At 38.0% G+C, this 16,396-nt stretch overlaps 1 protein-coding gene across 3 annotated transcripts in view; it reads left to right on the top strand.

The window, feature by feature from the left end:
- The window catches only part of stk39 (serine threonine kinase 39), a 33,482-nt gene extending 17,160 nt beyond the window's left edge, over nt 1-16,322 (top strand). For 2 of the 3 annotated variants that reach the window (XM_080902116.1, XM_080902115.1), the window contains exons 15-18: nt 9,218-9,270; nt 9,468-9,536; nt 9,811-9,875; nt 14,899-16,322. In XM_080902116.1, the coding sequence (XP_080758242.1) occupies nt 9,218-9,270; nt 9,468-9,536; nt 9,811-9,875; nt 14,899-14,973 (262 nt within the window). In that variant the 3' untranslated portion in view covers nt 14,974-16,322. Of the gene's footprint in view, nt 1-9,217; nt 9,271-9,467; nt 9,537-9,810; nt 9,876-14,898 lie in introns of those variants that run through there. The other variant, XR_013974008.1, reaches the window with a different exon arrangement.
- The last annotated feature ends 74 nt before the right edge of the window (nt 16,323-16,396 follow it).

Below are 16,396 nucleotides of genomic sequence, written 5' to 3'. Positions count from 1 at the left end.
CTTACCGCTGTAGTCAGAGGGAGGGGTGTTACACATCATTGCCTCTCGCGGTGCTCCACAATCTGCTTTCCTCCTTCCTCCCTGCGCTTATAGCACCTCACTCTTTTTGCTGCATTATTCAAGACATTGCTGTTTATGGAAATATTCCCGTGACTTAGGGCAGGCTTGCGATTTGGTCACATAATTTTGGCAGCAGGTGGGAGTTCAATTACCTGTGTGGTGTACGGAAATGCATTGTTTATATCTTGGTCTGTATTACTCAGAATGAAACAAACAGAGAAAAGAAGTAGAGAGAATGGATGCTGAATCGGACGGACCAATATGCATTTTTGGACAGCTGAAAGTCTCCCTCTAGCTCCCCGATGAGCCCGGTGCTGAGCACGCTCTTGCTTGAATAGACACCTGAAGGTCTCTCCCCAGGTGTCAATTTTATTCTGTGCTTACCAAGAAAACAATATCTTGCATGCAACAGGTGACGGCTACCTGTTCATTGGTGAAAATTGACTATTCTAACCTGGTGGTGAAAACGTGCAGAGATTTGATGGTTTTGGCTTTTTCTGCTCTTCCATTTCACAGCTTTAAACATGAATTTAGCTTTAAATCAACTTTAAGGAAGTTACATGTGTTTTTAGTAGTACGCCATTTTTCCTCAGCCAGCAAATGACATTGTGTCCACAGAGAAGAGCATTCACTGCGCTTGGTATCATTGTCTTTTTAGGTGAATTTGTGTAGTAGAGATATAGATGTGATACCTAAAATGTAAATCCACATGTTTGATATCATTTGTCAGAAAAAGGTACTGAAAAGCTCCCTCTTCTTTCAGTTACTCATATATTATAATATTTCTGTGTCTTTATCTACATTTAAGGTTTAAAATGCTGTGTTTTGATCATTTCTGATGTTTCAGACAGCAGATGTAACAGTGGAATACCAGAATTTGTCATTTCTAGATATTTAATGTCCTACTGAACATGCATTTTCTGATTTCAATTGCAAGCAATTTGGTGCTGGCTGAGAAAATGTTTCTTTAGGAGTTATTTGACTTTTTCATTGTTAAGAAGCTTTTGGCTGGTATGTTTTAAAGTGAATCAGTGGGGCTTTATAGGATGAAAGACTGCATATTTTGGGATTTTCTTTGGCTGTGCTCCTGAGTTGTGGGGGCAGAAAGATATATTTCTGGCTTTCGCAAATAGGAAGAGGCTGCATAAGAAGCAGTGGATTTAAGAGGGCCGATTAAATAAAGGCTTTAGCTGGAATTTGTCACAATATTTAATGTTTGTTTTTTTACTATGTTTTTAAAAGTTGAATTTAAAACCTGAACTGAATTATTACTGAGGTTTCACTAGCAATGAACAACTCAGATTTACTAATGAATTGAGTAGTTCCAACTCTGACTAAAAATCAGTAAAACTAATTATGAATAAAGGTTCTTGACCTGACGTTAATGTCATTTATGAGCTGCCACTGTGTAGCAAATGCATCTTTTAAAAATTGTTGTCTATAATGAGTAATTAGACAATTTCATCTTTGTTCTTTTTGTCATTTTGGGAGCCTAAATCATATTGAATGTTGTTACTTGTGCATTATTTTACGAAGTCTTTGAGAAGCTACATAAAAAAACCCTCATCAATTAGGAGAAGTTTAAAGGTTTTCAGATGGTGAATACATCAAAGTAATTGCATTGCAAAGACAAAAATAAACAATTAATTGGTCTCCCTTCTCAGCTAATTAGCATGAGTTCATGGTAATAGGATCCCCTCAGTAGCAGAGGTGTAGGAACAGAAGCGCTGTGATTGGTTCACTCTTTCTGGGTTTTCTTTTTTCTTTTTTTGCAGTGTCATTGAGAACTCCTGAGAATAGCAATGTCAGCAGTTTAAAGGGGAAACGCTTTTGGTGCAATGTCACTGGAGCTTAAAAAGCCAAAATAGAACAGCTGCAAATTGATTTAGCCAAGAGGTGACATTTCCTTGTGTTTTCTTAAGACTCTTGTTTATAAAAGGTAGCTAGAAGTTGACAAATGTCACCTTAGCTTCTGAAATATCATCTTGATATTAAATTTCAGAGAAACATAAATGTAGTGTGTGTGCTTCTGTCAGACTAAGCCTGGAGATATGGGTTTATTGCTTGCGAGCTTCTTGACAGTTGTTTGTGAAGCAAATAAACCTTTCTGTCTCGCTAACATTTGGAAGATTTATCCACCTCACCATCTGCACAGGCAAGCTGCTAGTAGTGGAAGTCGCTGGCACATTAATAAGGCCATGATTTCTCACCAGTTCTGGTTAATTATATGTTTTTGTGTTTTAGATGTTGTTGAGACAAAATATGAAGCGGTTACTCTGGATTCACATTTTTACTTTTCTTTTTACTTATAAATGACAGACTCATTAATAACAAAATGAGCTGTTAATAGCCAAGTTCACAATTAATTTCCTGAAGAGTTTGTCATAAGAAACTTTGCAATTTGGTATAAAGAAAAATTTCCTTGATAGACTGACTACTATTTATAGTTAATTAAAGTCTTTCTCCTGCCATCACCAGCCAATAAAAACATCTTTTAATCAAAATTACACATTTTAACCCTTTTTTGACATGAAAGAAATCCTTTCATTCCTCAAAATAGATTTTATTAGGCAGTAGAGCAGGATTTTATTAGTTCCTGCTTTACTGCAGCATTTCTCTGTACTTGTCAACGCAGGAAACATTATTTTTACTGCAAGTGCCCTGTGTTTGTCAGGGTGAAACAGATGCAGGATTTATGGTACTGCATTTATGTCCATTTGTGAAGGTGTTTTCCTGCATAAAGGTTTATGCAGCCTATGCAAATGAACTTGTTTTCAGTCCTTCAAAAAACCAACAGCACGTAGCTTGATGTGGATGACAGTGTGCACAGGTCGAATGTTGATTTGTTGGAAATTGGGCTACAACAGTTGAGTTCACCGGGAATAGGAGAACTGCAAAAAAAATATCTTTCCTTTCCCAAAGGGTCGCTGCAGCTCATAGATTTGTATATGTGATTTGGCACAGTTGCAAGGCTGTGTTTGTGTCTCAAACCCGTGGAGTCAAATTTGTCTCAATAGGTTCACAAATGTGTATGATAAGATCCACAAGCATAAACTAAGATTTACAAATGTGTACAAGTGTCTGTGGATAATTTTGAGTACTTACAAATGCATGCTTCAGTCCACACATGTACACAGTAAATAGAAGACATGTAGATATATTTTTAAAAATACATCAAAAATTAAATAAATAATCATAATTTACACAAAGCCTCTTAAATTCAGTTTCTCAAATCTGATCATTTTCACTCTTCTACAAGTATCTAAAAATATTTGTGATATTTCACTTACAGATGGTTAAATATGCACGTATCACCTGACAGTCGCATATCATCAAGTGCACGTGTCGCTTCTAATGCTGATAACTTGACATAGAATCACAAATTCACAAAAAGATACATGAAGCTATATTTAATTGCAAGTGGAAAACTGGGACACCTGAGCATCCTTTGTGTTTCTGTGTTCTGATATTTTTTTCTAAATGCACTGAATAGCTCATGGATTGCATGCAGATTTGTAACCCTTTTGAGATTAATTTAACTTAAACAAATGGTTTCATGTGCAAGGCAGTGCACCATTGACCTAATAACTTCAGCATGAAGAGCACAGAAAGCGTCTGTAATGGAAACTAGAATTGTTTCTAACACTAGTTTTGCTTCAGCTCTTTGCAAGAACTTTGTTTTTTTTTTTCCATGAATAGCTAAAGGACCAACAACAGCACAAACAAGAGTAGCCTGCAGAGCCGTTATTTGTGACATTGCCCCTGGTTATAGCTAACACCTACAATATGTAGATGATGGTCTGCATAACTATACATACAGGCAAATATGGACACAAATGCATTGGATTGGAGCTAAGACAAGGAAATAGCATAGAGAAACCAGTCAATGTTCAACATAAATGCTCCTGGTTTGAAATAGAGCCAAGGATGGAACAAAACAGTGTCAGAGCTGGAACATTAAAGGCATACTCTGTGTATTTTAGGGGTCATAGCTTCAACTTGACTAATCTAACACACATTATGAAATCATAATTTACTAATGATAGATAAATCTGGTTACCAATTTCACAAGTTAGCCACATCTTGTTTAGTCAAGAAAATTGGTTTGTTGGGTTTGTTACATATGGAACCGCAGTTCTGTGAATCAGTGTTTCTAAAGCGTTCACTCGTTTTCATTGAAAAGTCTTTAACTATTAGAAGCCATATTCTCCACAATTGTAATTTGTGGGGTTTTTTTTTGGAAAATACAATAAGTTGAACTATTCAGCTGGCGTGTGCTGACATAAAGACTAGCTTACTGTAGTTCAGAGGTATCAAATTCGTTTTGCAGTGTGCCTAAATTTGATCTCAAGTTGGTTGGACCAGTAAAACTATTGAGAAACCTCTTAATTGTTAATTGCCTTATGTCTCAGTTTTTACACCTTAGCAGTTAAAAGGCTTACAGGGTATTGCTGTTACCCTACTCTGAGCGTGGACAGGCTTACACATTAAGAATTATTATTTCAAGGAAGTACTGGCAGCTTGTTGTGTAATTTAAAAATAAAAAATAAAAAATACAGTTTGAACTGTAGCTCAAACAACAGCTAAAACCTTTATAGTGATTTGTAAAAAAAAACAAAAACCAAAATAATATTTTTTTCTGTTATTTTAATGGAATACTAACAATAAAAGTATATTTAGTTTTTATTTTGTTTAATCTATTACTTACTGTGGTGTCTTTGGCGACGTTTACTGTTGAAAATACAGTTTTTTTAGTCCATAAATTTGGAAGAAAAATTAGTTTTTTTTCCAAAGCCATACAGTGGGCTTGATGTTTGACACCCCTGTTGTAGCTTAATAAATATTAAAAGATTAGATGATTTTTAAAGGACAATTTACAAATTCAGATAATCATTTCAATGAATTTAACTGAACTACTTCCTCGTTTGTCCTCTTTCTTCTTCTATTAATATGCAATCTTTCCTCAAAGAGTCAGTTTCCTACAAAATTTAGTTTATCTGTTCTGTAAAAATGATTTACTTTCAGCATAGTGGGACTTTTGTTTGTTGGCCATGGCTTCATGGCGTGCGTTACATTTGCATTTTCTTATCTAAAAATTCCAGCTGGCTTCATTATCAGAAATCTCAGTGACAGCCGACAATGCTGCAGTGCACTGGTGAAACCTGAAGACATTTTTAATGGATTGCACCGGAGATTTCTCTGCCTGTCTCCATTATGTAAAATAAAATGTTCATTAAAACAATATGATCTACTTATTAGTGGATAAGCAGTCCGTGCATGTTATGATTGTACCTCAGGTATGTTGTTTTTTTTTGGGAAGAAATGGGTACTCTCACTTGTTCTTTTTGGTTTTTTACAGTCACGTGTGTAACTTAGCTCACAGTGTTGTCACATAAAAGTGTTGTTGATGAAATGCAAACTTTACTGTGTGAATCTTCAGAGGGGTATCTCCATCCTCAGTCTGCTATACAGGGATAATCCCGAATGATCCAGGTGGAGTCAGTAGACAGAACATTTTCTAAACACTCTCCGCGGGCTTTCTACAGAGGAAGCAGATTTAAGTCCGATTTTTTTGGGCATGTTTATAATCATCTGAAATACACGTTCCCTCATCAGCCTTGGCAATGTACACTCTCAGCTTCCACCCTGGGAAAAGAGATGCTTACATCCATCTGCTCCACCAGAATTTTTTTTCTTTTTCAACAGCAAAATGTTTTTAAAAAAGTTAATCTGACTCACAGTTAAGTGCTAGTAAATCCTGACTCTCCCCATTTCTTATGCTCTTGCCACAAACAAACTCATTATGGATATGTCTTGACCTGTTTGTGTGTGTGTGTTGACTTATGGCTCTGATCTAATCTAAAATCGGGGTTGTGGACTAGCTGGCTGAGTTATTAAACCAGACTACATACCATATTAATCTTCCCCTACATGCAGTTGTTTTGAGAGGTAGTGCTGTCAGGCCGTGCCTTTATCAGAAGAGAGCCGCTCCCATGTCACAAATGCATTTTAAAGACAGATTTCTAATGCATGGGATGCAAATGAATGCAAGCTGATGCTGCAAGAGGCTGAAAGGCACATTTTATCAATGCAGTCAAACTAGCTGGATGTTTGTTTACATTTTACTACAGTCTACAGTTGAGGCTATACTTCCTCAAAATTATAGTTGTATTTTAGAACTGTATTCTCTAATATAATATATGTATTTACATTTACAATAATCACAGACATATGTTAAACTGTGATCATGCATAAATTAGGAAATACAAAGGTTTTCTGCAATTTCAAAGTTTCAAAGTTCTAAGGTTTTACATATCAGGATATAATAGTCATTAAGTAAATAGTCTTAAAATTGAGTAAATACAACCTCAGATGAACAACAACACATGACAGATTACACTAAGACAAATTACAGAAGCAGTTTGCAAAAAACTAAATGCATCCTATGATTCAGTTGCTTTAGCAGCAACAACTTCAGTTTCTAATACTGTTGATGAGGAATTTTATCCCACTACCCTTTACAAACATTGAGGTTTGCTGGCATTTGTTTACGTACAGCTCTCTCAACAGTCAACTACAGCAGCGGTCCCCAACCCCCGGGCCCGGTACTGGGCCGCGAGAGTTGAGACTTGGGTGTGAAATGTATGGTTTTCAGGGCTTTTAGCGGTTTTTAGCGTTATTTTGTTATCGTTTTTTTCATTAACTTGGTTTTCCTGGGTCTTTTCACGTGTGTTACGAATAAATCTTCTTTTTTTCGGTACCGGTACTAGTTTTATTTTGTTGTATTTTTCTGCGACACCTTAAAGGCCGGTCTGTGAAAATATTGTCGGCGCAAAAAAGGTTGGGGACCGCTGAACTACAGTATTTCAGTTGAGCTGAGGTTTGGGCTTTGACTGGATCATGGAAACACCTTCGTCCTGTTCTTTTTAAGCTGCTCTGTTGTAGATCTTCTGCTGTGCTTGGAATCTGTTGAATTTCTAGTTTCAGCCAAGCTTTAACTCAGTGATTGCAAAGTCCCCAGATCCCTCGTCTGCAAAACGAACCCAAATCAACACTCCCCTGCCACCGTGCTGGTATGTGGGTTTTTTGCTGATATTCTGTGTTTGGGTTTCTCTCTATGACGCTGTGCATTATGGCTAAACATCTTCACTTTGGTTTGATCAGTCCAAAGGACATTTTTTCAAGAAATCTTGTGCTTTGCTCAGATGCAGTTTTGCAAACCTAAGCTGTCCTGGCATGCTATTTTTAGAGACAAATTCAGTCTTTTTTCTAATTTTACTGTCATAAGCATTAACTTTTAAGTTACATGAGGCCTGTAGAAACTGAGATGTAGCTCTTGGGATTTTTGCATATTCTGTGAGCATTGCACAATCCACTGGGGGGAAGATTCCTGGGACACCTGAATGCTCCACATCAATGAAGAGGCAAAACGTCTGCTTGTATAGCGGTGTTCATATTTGCTGATGATCAATTAAGTGCATTTGTTTATCCCGACATGGCTGTTAGTCTCCCTCTTAGTTTTTCACAAACTGCTTCTAAATCTTGGGTTAATTTGTGTTAGATAAATAAGGCCACAGTGAAAAATGTTGTGTCCTGTAATTCATCTGAGGTTGTATTTACAGAATTTTAAAACCTGATAAGGAAGAGATGATTCGTATTATGCGACTGTCCTACTTTCACCAAATTATGCTTCTAAGGAAGATTTTGGTAATTTAGCTTCTAACAAAGAAACACATTAATAAATTAATAATTTTATGTAATAGCTGCTGCTTTTCCTAGGCTGTTCATTCGCTGTTATTATGCAAACTGCCTCAGTGTGATTAGCATCATTTATTGACACCTTTAATTGTGTAGGCTGCTAAAGTGGGGGGTTTTGCTATCACTGTGATTATGAGAAAGAAGTTTTCCCTGCTTGCAGTGTTTTAACATCACGTCATTGTTTTGATTCTGCAGCCCACAAGTTCACTTTTTTCATTTGACTCTTACCACTCTCGTTAGGTTTTTTTAAATGAGAAAAAAAACTCATAGTATGTACTGCACAAAGGTAGAGACAAACAGACATCATTCGTGACCAGCAAGCGCAACACTTAGTTAGGACACAGCTTATCCACCTTAGTAGAAATTACTGAAAAAAACTCCATTACTTGAAAGAAGAATTATGAATATTTATAGAATATAAGAGTAAACAATTGTGAAATTGTTCATTATCAATCTAATAAAGAGGAGTTACCATTGTGACTTACAGAAGAGGAATATAGTGAAATATGATATGCAGAGAAATTGGTGGAGTGGATGAAACAGAGTGTTGCAGAGCAGCAGTGACACTGACATCACACAGGGAGAGAGAGACAATTTTCGGCTTAAAAAGCTGAAAAAATTGGGAGGGTGTGTTTGGTTTTTGACATGCAGAGAGCGAGGCTTGTTAAATATGCATAAAACGGTGCAGTTGCGTCTGTGTGAAGTGCCTTGCAGGTTTTGGGTTATTAGTTTGCAGCTCTCCTTAGTAAACTAAATATTGTTTGATGGGGGGGGCAAATATGGTTTTAACACAATCGCTGCAGTCGTTACAAATGACGACACAAATGGGGAGGGTGAAATACAGATCTGCACGGCGACTGCATGAAGAGCACATTTATTTATTTATTTTGCACATGGTATGAAAAGCCCGACAGACAGATGAAATGACTGTTACAAGAGAAGCAGTGAATAAGAATAACAGAACACTAGTATATCTGTGACCCCGGTAGGTCGTCGTCTTGTTTTTCCGAGGTGGGTTCATATAAGGAGGTGTCCTGATGAGGTTATGTTCTCCTAATGGACTGCTTGTAACTAGAGTGTGAAGAAACGATGACTGCGTTCGCTGCAGTTTCACCCCAGCTCATAGCAGGACGGTCATTCTAGAAGATGAGATGCGCTCTAACTTTCTGCTTGCTGTTTCTACTTCTGAACTGTCTACTCTTGAAACCTGGGGGGAGTTATCTCTTCACTGTTTGATCACTTCTCTTAGATCACTGGAGGCATTTTCATTTCTGCTTTCATCCTGCTTGTTTCTAACATTGTGCTGCTCAGGTCATGTCTTCGCTCTGCTCTGCAACAAATTTAAATCTACCATTTCAGGTACTGCTCTGCAATCACATCCCCTTGTCTCTTTTTCCAGGAACTCCAAAAAGGAGCTGAATGACATCCGGTTTGAATTTACTCCTGGGCGAGGTAAGAGCTCAGCCTCAATTAATTAGGAATATGCTGTTCCCTATGTGATAATATCACCACATTAGATGACTGAATTGTTCTCTGTATAATGGGTAATGGCACTGGGCTCTGGACAGCATCTGATTCAGTCTCTAACACAATCACCTGCTAAGTGGCATGTATGAGGTCCAATATTTGTCATGTTATTCTCTCACAAGACACTGCTGATGGGGTTTCCCAGGAACTGTTCTCAGCTGGACTGGTCAATGGGCACGACGTTGTTATTGGTAATGCTGTGCCTCTTTATTCTCATAAATTGTGTTGTTTGAATACATAGCCTGCTTACTGGAAAACATCATCTTGAAATAATTTGTTAATAGAAAACCTATTACCAGGATGAATTACATTTAAATTGGATCTTGGAATAACTAAAACTGGTTTTCTAGTCTTCATATTTACACTAGACTGCTCTTTCATTGTGGGAGCAGGAGCTTGTCCTAAAATTTCCTCAGTATAAAACGTGTTTGTTATTACTGAACACAATTATTTCCTCTATTACAGTTGCTGCTAACCTTCAAAAGATTGTAGATGACCCAATTACCTACAAAGTACTGACCTTTAAGCTGGTGAGTTTCCACATGATTGATGGTTCATGACAGCTGCCCTGGCTTTGTCTTGGCTTGTGATGTCCAACCATAAAGAGCTTGCTGGGGAAAGCTTTAGCGAGAACTGGAGTTATTAGACATAAACTCTGCGTAAAACTAAAAGATGTTCAGTTGATGATGTTAAGAAATTATTTTAGAAGAAGTGAAGGAGAAGGTTAGAGGATTGATGTTACAGAAGACATTAAAATTATTTACCCTTTTTCTCTAAATCTGGACTTGAAATGTTTGGATATTTTGTTATAGGGATAAAGTTCATTCAGGCTAAATATAACATACATTTTCACATTTATTTTACACTCTGCACACTTTGTTAGCTACACCATGCTAGTTCTGTGCTGGCTCCAGTTTCTTTTCTTCATATCGACATGATGGCATCACATAGTTGATTCATTTTTTTCTGCTGCAAATCCACGATAGGACTCTCCCGTTCCACCACATCCCAACGATGCTGTAGTGGATTCAAATCTGGTGACTATTTGAGGCCATTTGAGTACAGTGAGCTCATTGTCATGTCAAGAAACCAATTTGAAATCATTTGAACTTTGTGGCATGGTGTATGATCCTGCTGGAAGCAGCCATCAGAAGGTGGTCATAAAGACGTGGTCAGAAACAATAGTAAGGCTGTGGCGTTTAAACGACACTCAGTCGGTACTAACGGGCTCATGAAAATATCGCCCACACCAATATATCACCACCAACCTGAACTCTTGATAGAAGGATTGGTCTTTGCTTTTATATCGTTCACACCAAATTCTCACCCTACCATCTGAAAGTTGCAACAGAAATTGAGACCGTTCTTTAGTCTTCTTTTCTATTATGTAATTTTAACTAACATGAGTGACACCAAGGCGTGCTCTCTTGCTACTATAGCGCCTCTACTTTGAGGTCGGACATGTTCAGAGGTGCTCTTTTACATACCTTGGTTGTGGTGGTTATTTGAGTTACTGTTGCCTTCCTATCAGCTTGAAGCAGTCTGGCCATTCTTCTCTGAACCATCAACAAGACAGAGAATTGCCGCTCACTGGATATTTTCTCTTTTCTTTGGCTCATTCTCTGTAAATCCTGGAAAAGGTTGTGCAGGGAAATCTGAGTAGATCTGCAGTTTCTGAAATACCGATAAGCTTACCATCTGCAAAGTCACTTAAATTGCCTTTCTCCTCTGATTCTGATGCTCAGATTGAATATCAGCAGGTCATCTTGACCATTTAGGCTTACATGCATCAGTCTAAGTAGATTTAATTGCTGCCAAGTGATTGACTGTTTGAATTACTGAGCAGCACTGAGCATGTATATGTACTGTAAAGTACTGGATTGTGCAATGGGCAATATATAGCATTATAGCAACATCATTGTAAAACAAAATATACGATGTACTAAAAACAAACATTCAAATGCAAATAAAAACAGCCTTAACAGATCAATAGTCAATGTTTATCAGTTCAACTTTAATAATATAACTACATTAGGTTTTGTTTTATTATCTCAATTGTGACAAAAATCCAATACAGCATTGATTTTATTTTGTGATGTATTGTTACCGTTGTGTAACGAATCCACATTAATGAGTTCTTAATGAGGAAAATACGACCTCCACATCTTCCCTTTTGTGGTTACTATAAAATTTTGTATCAAGTCTGTATTGTCTGTGGAGAGGAGTGTCATGATTTGAGTAGTCAAACACAATTTGTTTTTATCAGAATGATTTTTTATTTGTGCGCTTCACATTGTGGATTATTGTGAGTCTTTAGGTGATTTTATTTTCTTTGACGACGGTGCATCTTTGTTGCGCTATCTGAATACACCATATGTGCTTTTAAGAAGTCCCTTTGTGCAGTGTGACATATTAGAATGTGATATTAAGAAAGGAAATAATGCCAGTTTCTTTGTATTTGACAAAAAAATATGTAAATTATGTTTTATTGACCTTTGTGTAGTTGTGGGTAAACAACATCTGTGCTTTGGGTTGCAGTATTTTACAGTGTGACCTTTCTGCCATTTGCCTTATCAGCAGGTGGACAAATCTCTGGAGAGCCAGAGTGAGGGCTGTACTGGGCATGCCATGTAGATATATGGGCATGCTTTCATTTCCACGTGTTAACTCTGCAGGCAGTGCTAAATTCTCACTGCAGCTCAACTCCGCCTTTCTGAACGAATTACGAGTTACGAGGGTGGTGTCACAAAACCCAGAGAGTGAGAATAATTACCCCTGCAAGGGGAACAATTCATAACACTTTATGAAGACAATTTATGGTGTGGGTGGCACTATAGCTGCTTTATGACTGAACTGAACAAGAGATCAGAATAGACTCATGAGCTCACAAAAACGGACTGTTTTAATAACAGTGCCTCCATGGTGATTACACAACTGCAGAGCCCGAGAGTGTATGGGTGGTTTTCTCAGATAAGGTGCAAATTGGTGAAGGACATTGGATGTTGGGTCACGAGGTTAAGCTTTTCACGAGGATGGCTGGTTCAAAAAAAGGAAAATGTATTTTCTCTGAGCAGTGACACAAATTAACATGCAGAATGAATTCAAATATTGCTTCAGTAAAGGGGATCTGTGCAGCCTAAAACAGAGGTGAGACAAGCTGCTGCAAGTTAAAGAAATATGGTGAATTATTGGAGGATGGTGTTTTGTGTAATCATTGTTTTTCAGAAAGGTACAATGGGTTGCCAGGGGTTTGAGCCCATTTTCCCACCTCAGCTTTAATGAGGTTGGCTCTGATGTCGGTTGTCTCGCTTCCAATCAAGCTCACAAATGATCTCAGAAGTTGTGCATGGCCAGTGGAGGTCAGTCAGGGTTTTTTATGCTAGATTCTAAAACTATATATATGTTTACTGGCCTCAGGAGCACTGTTGTGTAGCAGCACGAAAGAGCCTTCCACAGACTAACACATAATTTTATTCTCTGCAGCTTTGAGACTTACCTTAATTGGACAAACGAAACGAAACCATGAAACACACAACGCACCAGATGATATGTAAATAACAGAGTCCACATCACTGATATAGTTTACCCTAGCTACACAAACTGCTTAGCAGTACTGCTTTAATCTGATATCATGCAGCAGCCACAGCAATGATAATAACTGATAGACTATTGTTTTTACAGCAGCTATTTTTGCACAAAATAGTGGGTAAACACATGTTATTAAAGAGAGCAATACTTGTGTGCCATTAGGCAGAAAACTTTAATTATTGGGATTAACAACATCTTTGTTAACCTAACATTTCATATCGTAATGTTCCTGTAAAAAACAAGGACTATTAGGAATTGGTCAGATGTGACTAGCTTATATTTCTTGTTCACTCTTATAATTATAACCAACCATTTGCACAAGCCAGTAATTCTAATAAGATTTTTTTTATGACTGCTGATACAAGCAGTGAGAAAATTCTGCTGTATTAGGTGTTTTCTGTAAGTTCGTGAAACTTTAAAATTTCTGTGTTATGGAAGAAAACTTTATATTTCATTGCTAAGCATTGTCAGGTGTTAGTTTTTATATATAGTTGGTAGGAATTTTAATAGAGTAGCTCAGGAGCCTGCCTCCTGAGTAGAAAATGTCAATGTTGGTGACTTTGCTGCTTAGAACTTGAATTATTAGAGAAAAGCCCACACCAGTGAATGACTAATGCTAACTTTGCTAACCTACAAGGTTAGCAACCGTCTCTTCTCAGTCATTTGCAGTCACCTCCATTTTAGGCTGCACAGATGTCCTTGACTGAAGCATTACTTTAATATATTTTGCATAGTAATTTGTATCACTGCTCAGAGAAAATGAATCAACCATCCTCATGGAGAGCTTAAACTGGTGACCCAACACCCGATGGGCTCCACCAATTTGCACCTTATCTGGCAAAGCCACCCATACACTCTCTGAGGGCTCTGCAGTTGTGTAATCACCATGGAGGCACAGTTATTAATACAGTCAGTCGTTGTGAGTTCATGAGTCTATTCTGATCTCTTGTTCAGTTCAGTCATAAAGTTGCTTTAATGCCACCCACACCATAAATTATCTGCATAAATTTTGACTCTTTGGTACAGAGGTCGAATCAATGATTGGCTGCAAAATGAACCCAAATTATCACCCCTCCTCCGCGGTGCTTGACTGTTGGTATGAGGTGTTTGTGCTGATGTACTCGCCAAACGTGGGGTCGTCCATTATGGCCAATCTTCTCTCTCTCGTCTCATCTGTCCAAACAACGTTGTTCCAAAGTCTAGGGGTTTGTTCAGATGTGCAAACCTAAACTGTGCTGCCATGTTCTTTTTAGAGAGAAGGGGCTTTTTCCCTTACAACCCTTCCAAAGAGGCCATGCTTGTTCAGTGTTTTTCTAATTTTGCTATCATGAAGTTTAACATTTAACATGCTGACTGAAGTCTGTTGAGGTAAGATGTAGTTCATGGGGTTTTTGCAGTTTCTCTGAGCATTGCTGACCTTGGGGTGAGTTTTCTGGGACATAAAAATCTTTCTCACTGTAGAATGATGGGCTTCAAATTGCTTTGAAATGGCCTTATAATTACTCCTAGATTAATGGGTAGGCACACTTGCTTCCCTAAGACCATTGCTGATATCTTTCCTCCTTGGCATTGTGTTAATGCACACCTGAACGTTTCAGACCTGCAAACTGAAGCTCTATTTATCAAGTAAATTTGATTAACAGCCCCTGGCTTCTACTTACCCTCTTAGTTCCTATGGAAGCAGTGTGGGTGTCCTTAGTTTTTGCATCGCGCTCTGTGAAAAAATTATTTTCCACATGACTGCATGCTATGTGGACAAAAAATAATTAAGAAGCTGACGAGTTCTTAATAATAACCATTACTACCAGTTTAAAACGTAGCTTGTATCCGGTGAGGGAAATTATGTCATTTTTTTTCTCATTTTGAAAATGAGTCTCAGATTTGGTTCCATATTAAACTCAGTTTCAGTAGTTTCAGCTCCCTGCTTCTGTTGATGATCCTCTGACTGTCTTCTTTCCCATGCAGGCTTCCAGCTGCGATGACACGGAGATCCCTGATGAAGTGAAGTTGATCGGCTTTGCGCAGCTCAGTGTTAGTTGATGCTCTCTTCGTGACTGTAGCAGGTGAGACAGGGAAGACAGTTCAGGGCAGACAGACTGAGGAACACTCCACCACTTCCTGCAATATCTTCCCTTCCTCACTTCCTGACTCCGCCTCAGCTTCCCCGATGCCCATCTCTTCCACCACCCTCGTTAGCGCCGGCTTCCCTGCTTACTGTCCTATCTTTAAACTTAACGACATTCCACTGCCCAGCGCACAGCCGAGGAACCTAAAGGTGTACTCAGGTGGCAAAAGAAGGTGATTAAGATGTAGCTTTGAATGTTCTATTTATTTATTTCTTGAACTCGTTTTTGTTTTACATCATATTACCTCTGTGTTCAGCAAAGCTCTCATTATTTATTGAAATGAGAAGGGTTTTTTCTTCCCGTGCTGATTTGTTGCCACAGTGAAAACAAATTTGCTTTGACTCACATCTCACAAACGCACTCATTCGAGAAGTTTCCCTGAGGTCTGTGTCAGAATGTACGAATACGTTAATTTATGGGGAAAAGCACATTTTCATAAGAACATAATGAATGTCAAAAGAGAATGAATTGTATTTCCATATTAAGACCTGTTTCACATTAACAACCATTTGCTTGAGTGTGCAGGAAAAAAAAAGGAGACCTGGATGCTACTGTGTATAATTTGCTGCTCTCAACAGTTTTAATGCTTCAAAATGCTAGAGGTGCCTTGTTCATTTTTCTGTGCCTAAGAAAGTAGTCGATAAATGAGACCGCACAAAGAGGGGGAACCTGCTGATTGCCATTCCACCAGTGTATTATTTCAGCAATGACACAATTCAAGTGAAGTATCTTAACTTAATGAGGCAAGCTAAAATGCACTTTTGGGCTGAATGCGTGGACCTGACAAACAGATGCTTAGCCCCGGGAGACAAGTTAATTTATGTGCTTCTGTCGTCAGACGAACACACCGTAACAGGACCTGCAGTCATATAATCTGTTCTTGTTGATGGGTTTTCAGATGCTAATCAGCAAAACACAATGGTTGAATTTCCTTGCTCTGTCCTGCTGCACTACAAAACTTTTTCGTTCCCCGAAACATCATAGTTACTAAAGTGTACTGGATGACGATGCATTTGAAGATGAAACCAAACGGCAACTGCCGAAAAGGTGACGAGCCATTTGTTTGTCCAAACAAGTCCAGTAGCTCTAAATTATTTTTTAGGTATTGAGGTGGTCAATATTAACTTCTACTAAATTCTTTATTTTATGAAGTAATTTATTGTGTTTTCTATGTACAGTTCTGTGTACCATTTCAACATATTACCCCTGTTCCTTCTGTAATCAGCTGATGTCAAGTTTCGGATTAAGAGCAACCAATAAAGAATTGCTATGATTTAAAAACAAGTGTGTGAAGTATTTTATTTTTAAAAAAAAATCTGTCAGCTGCTATTAGAATG

This window comes from Rhamphochromis sp. 'chilingali' (assembly GCF_963969265.1).
Source record: "Rhamphochromis sp. 'chilingali' genome assembly, chromosome: 14".
Classification (NCBI taxonomy): Eukaryota; Metazoa; Chordata; class Actinopteri; order Cichliformes; family Cichlidae; genus Rhamphochromis; species Rhamphochromis sp. 'chilingali'.
Note: the sequence above shows the minus strand (reverse complement) of the source record. Positions and strands in the feature narration are given on the sequence as shown.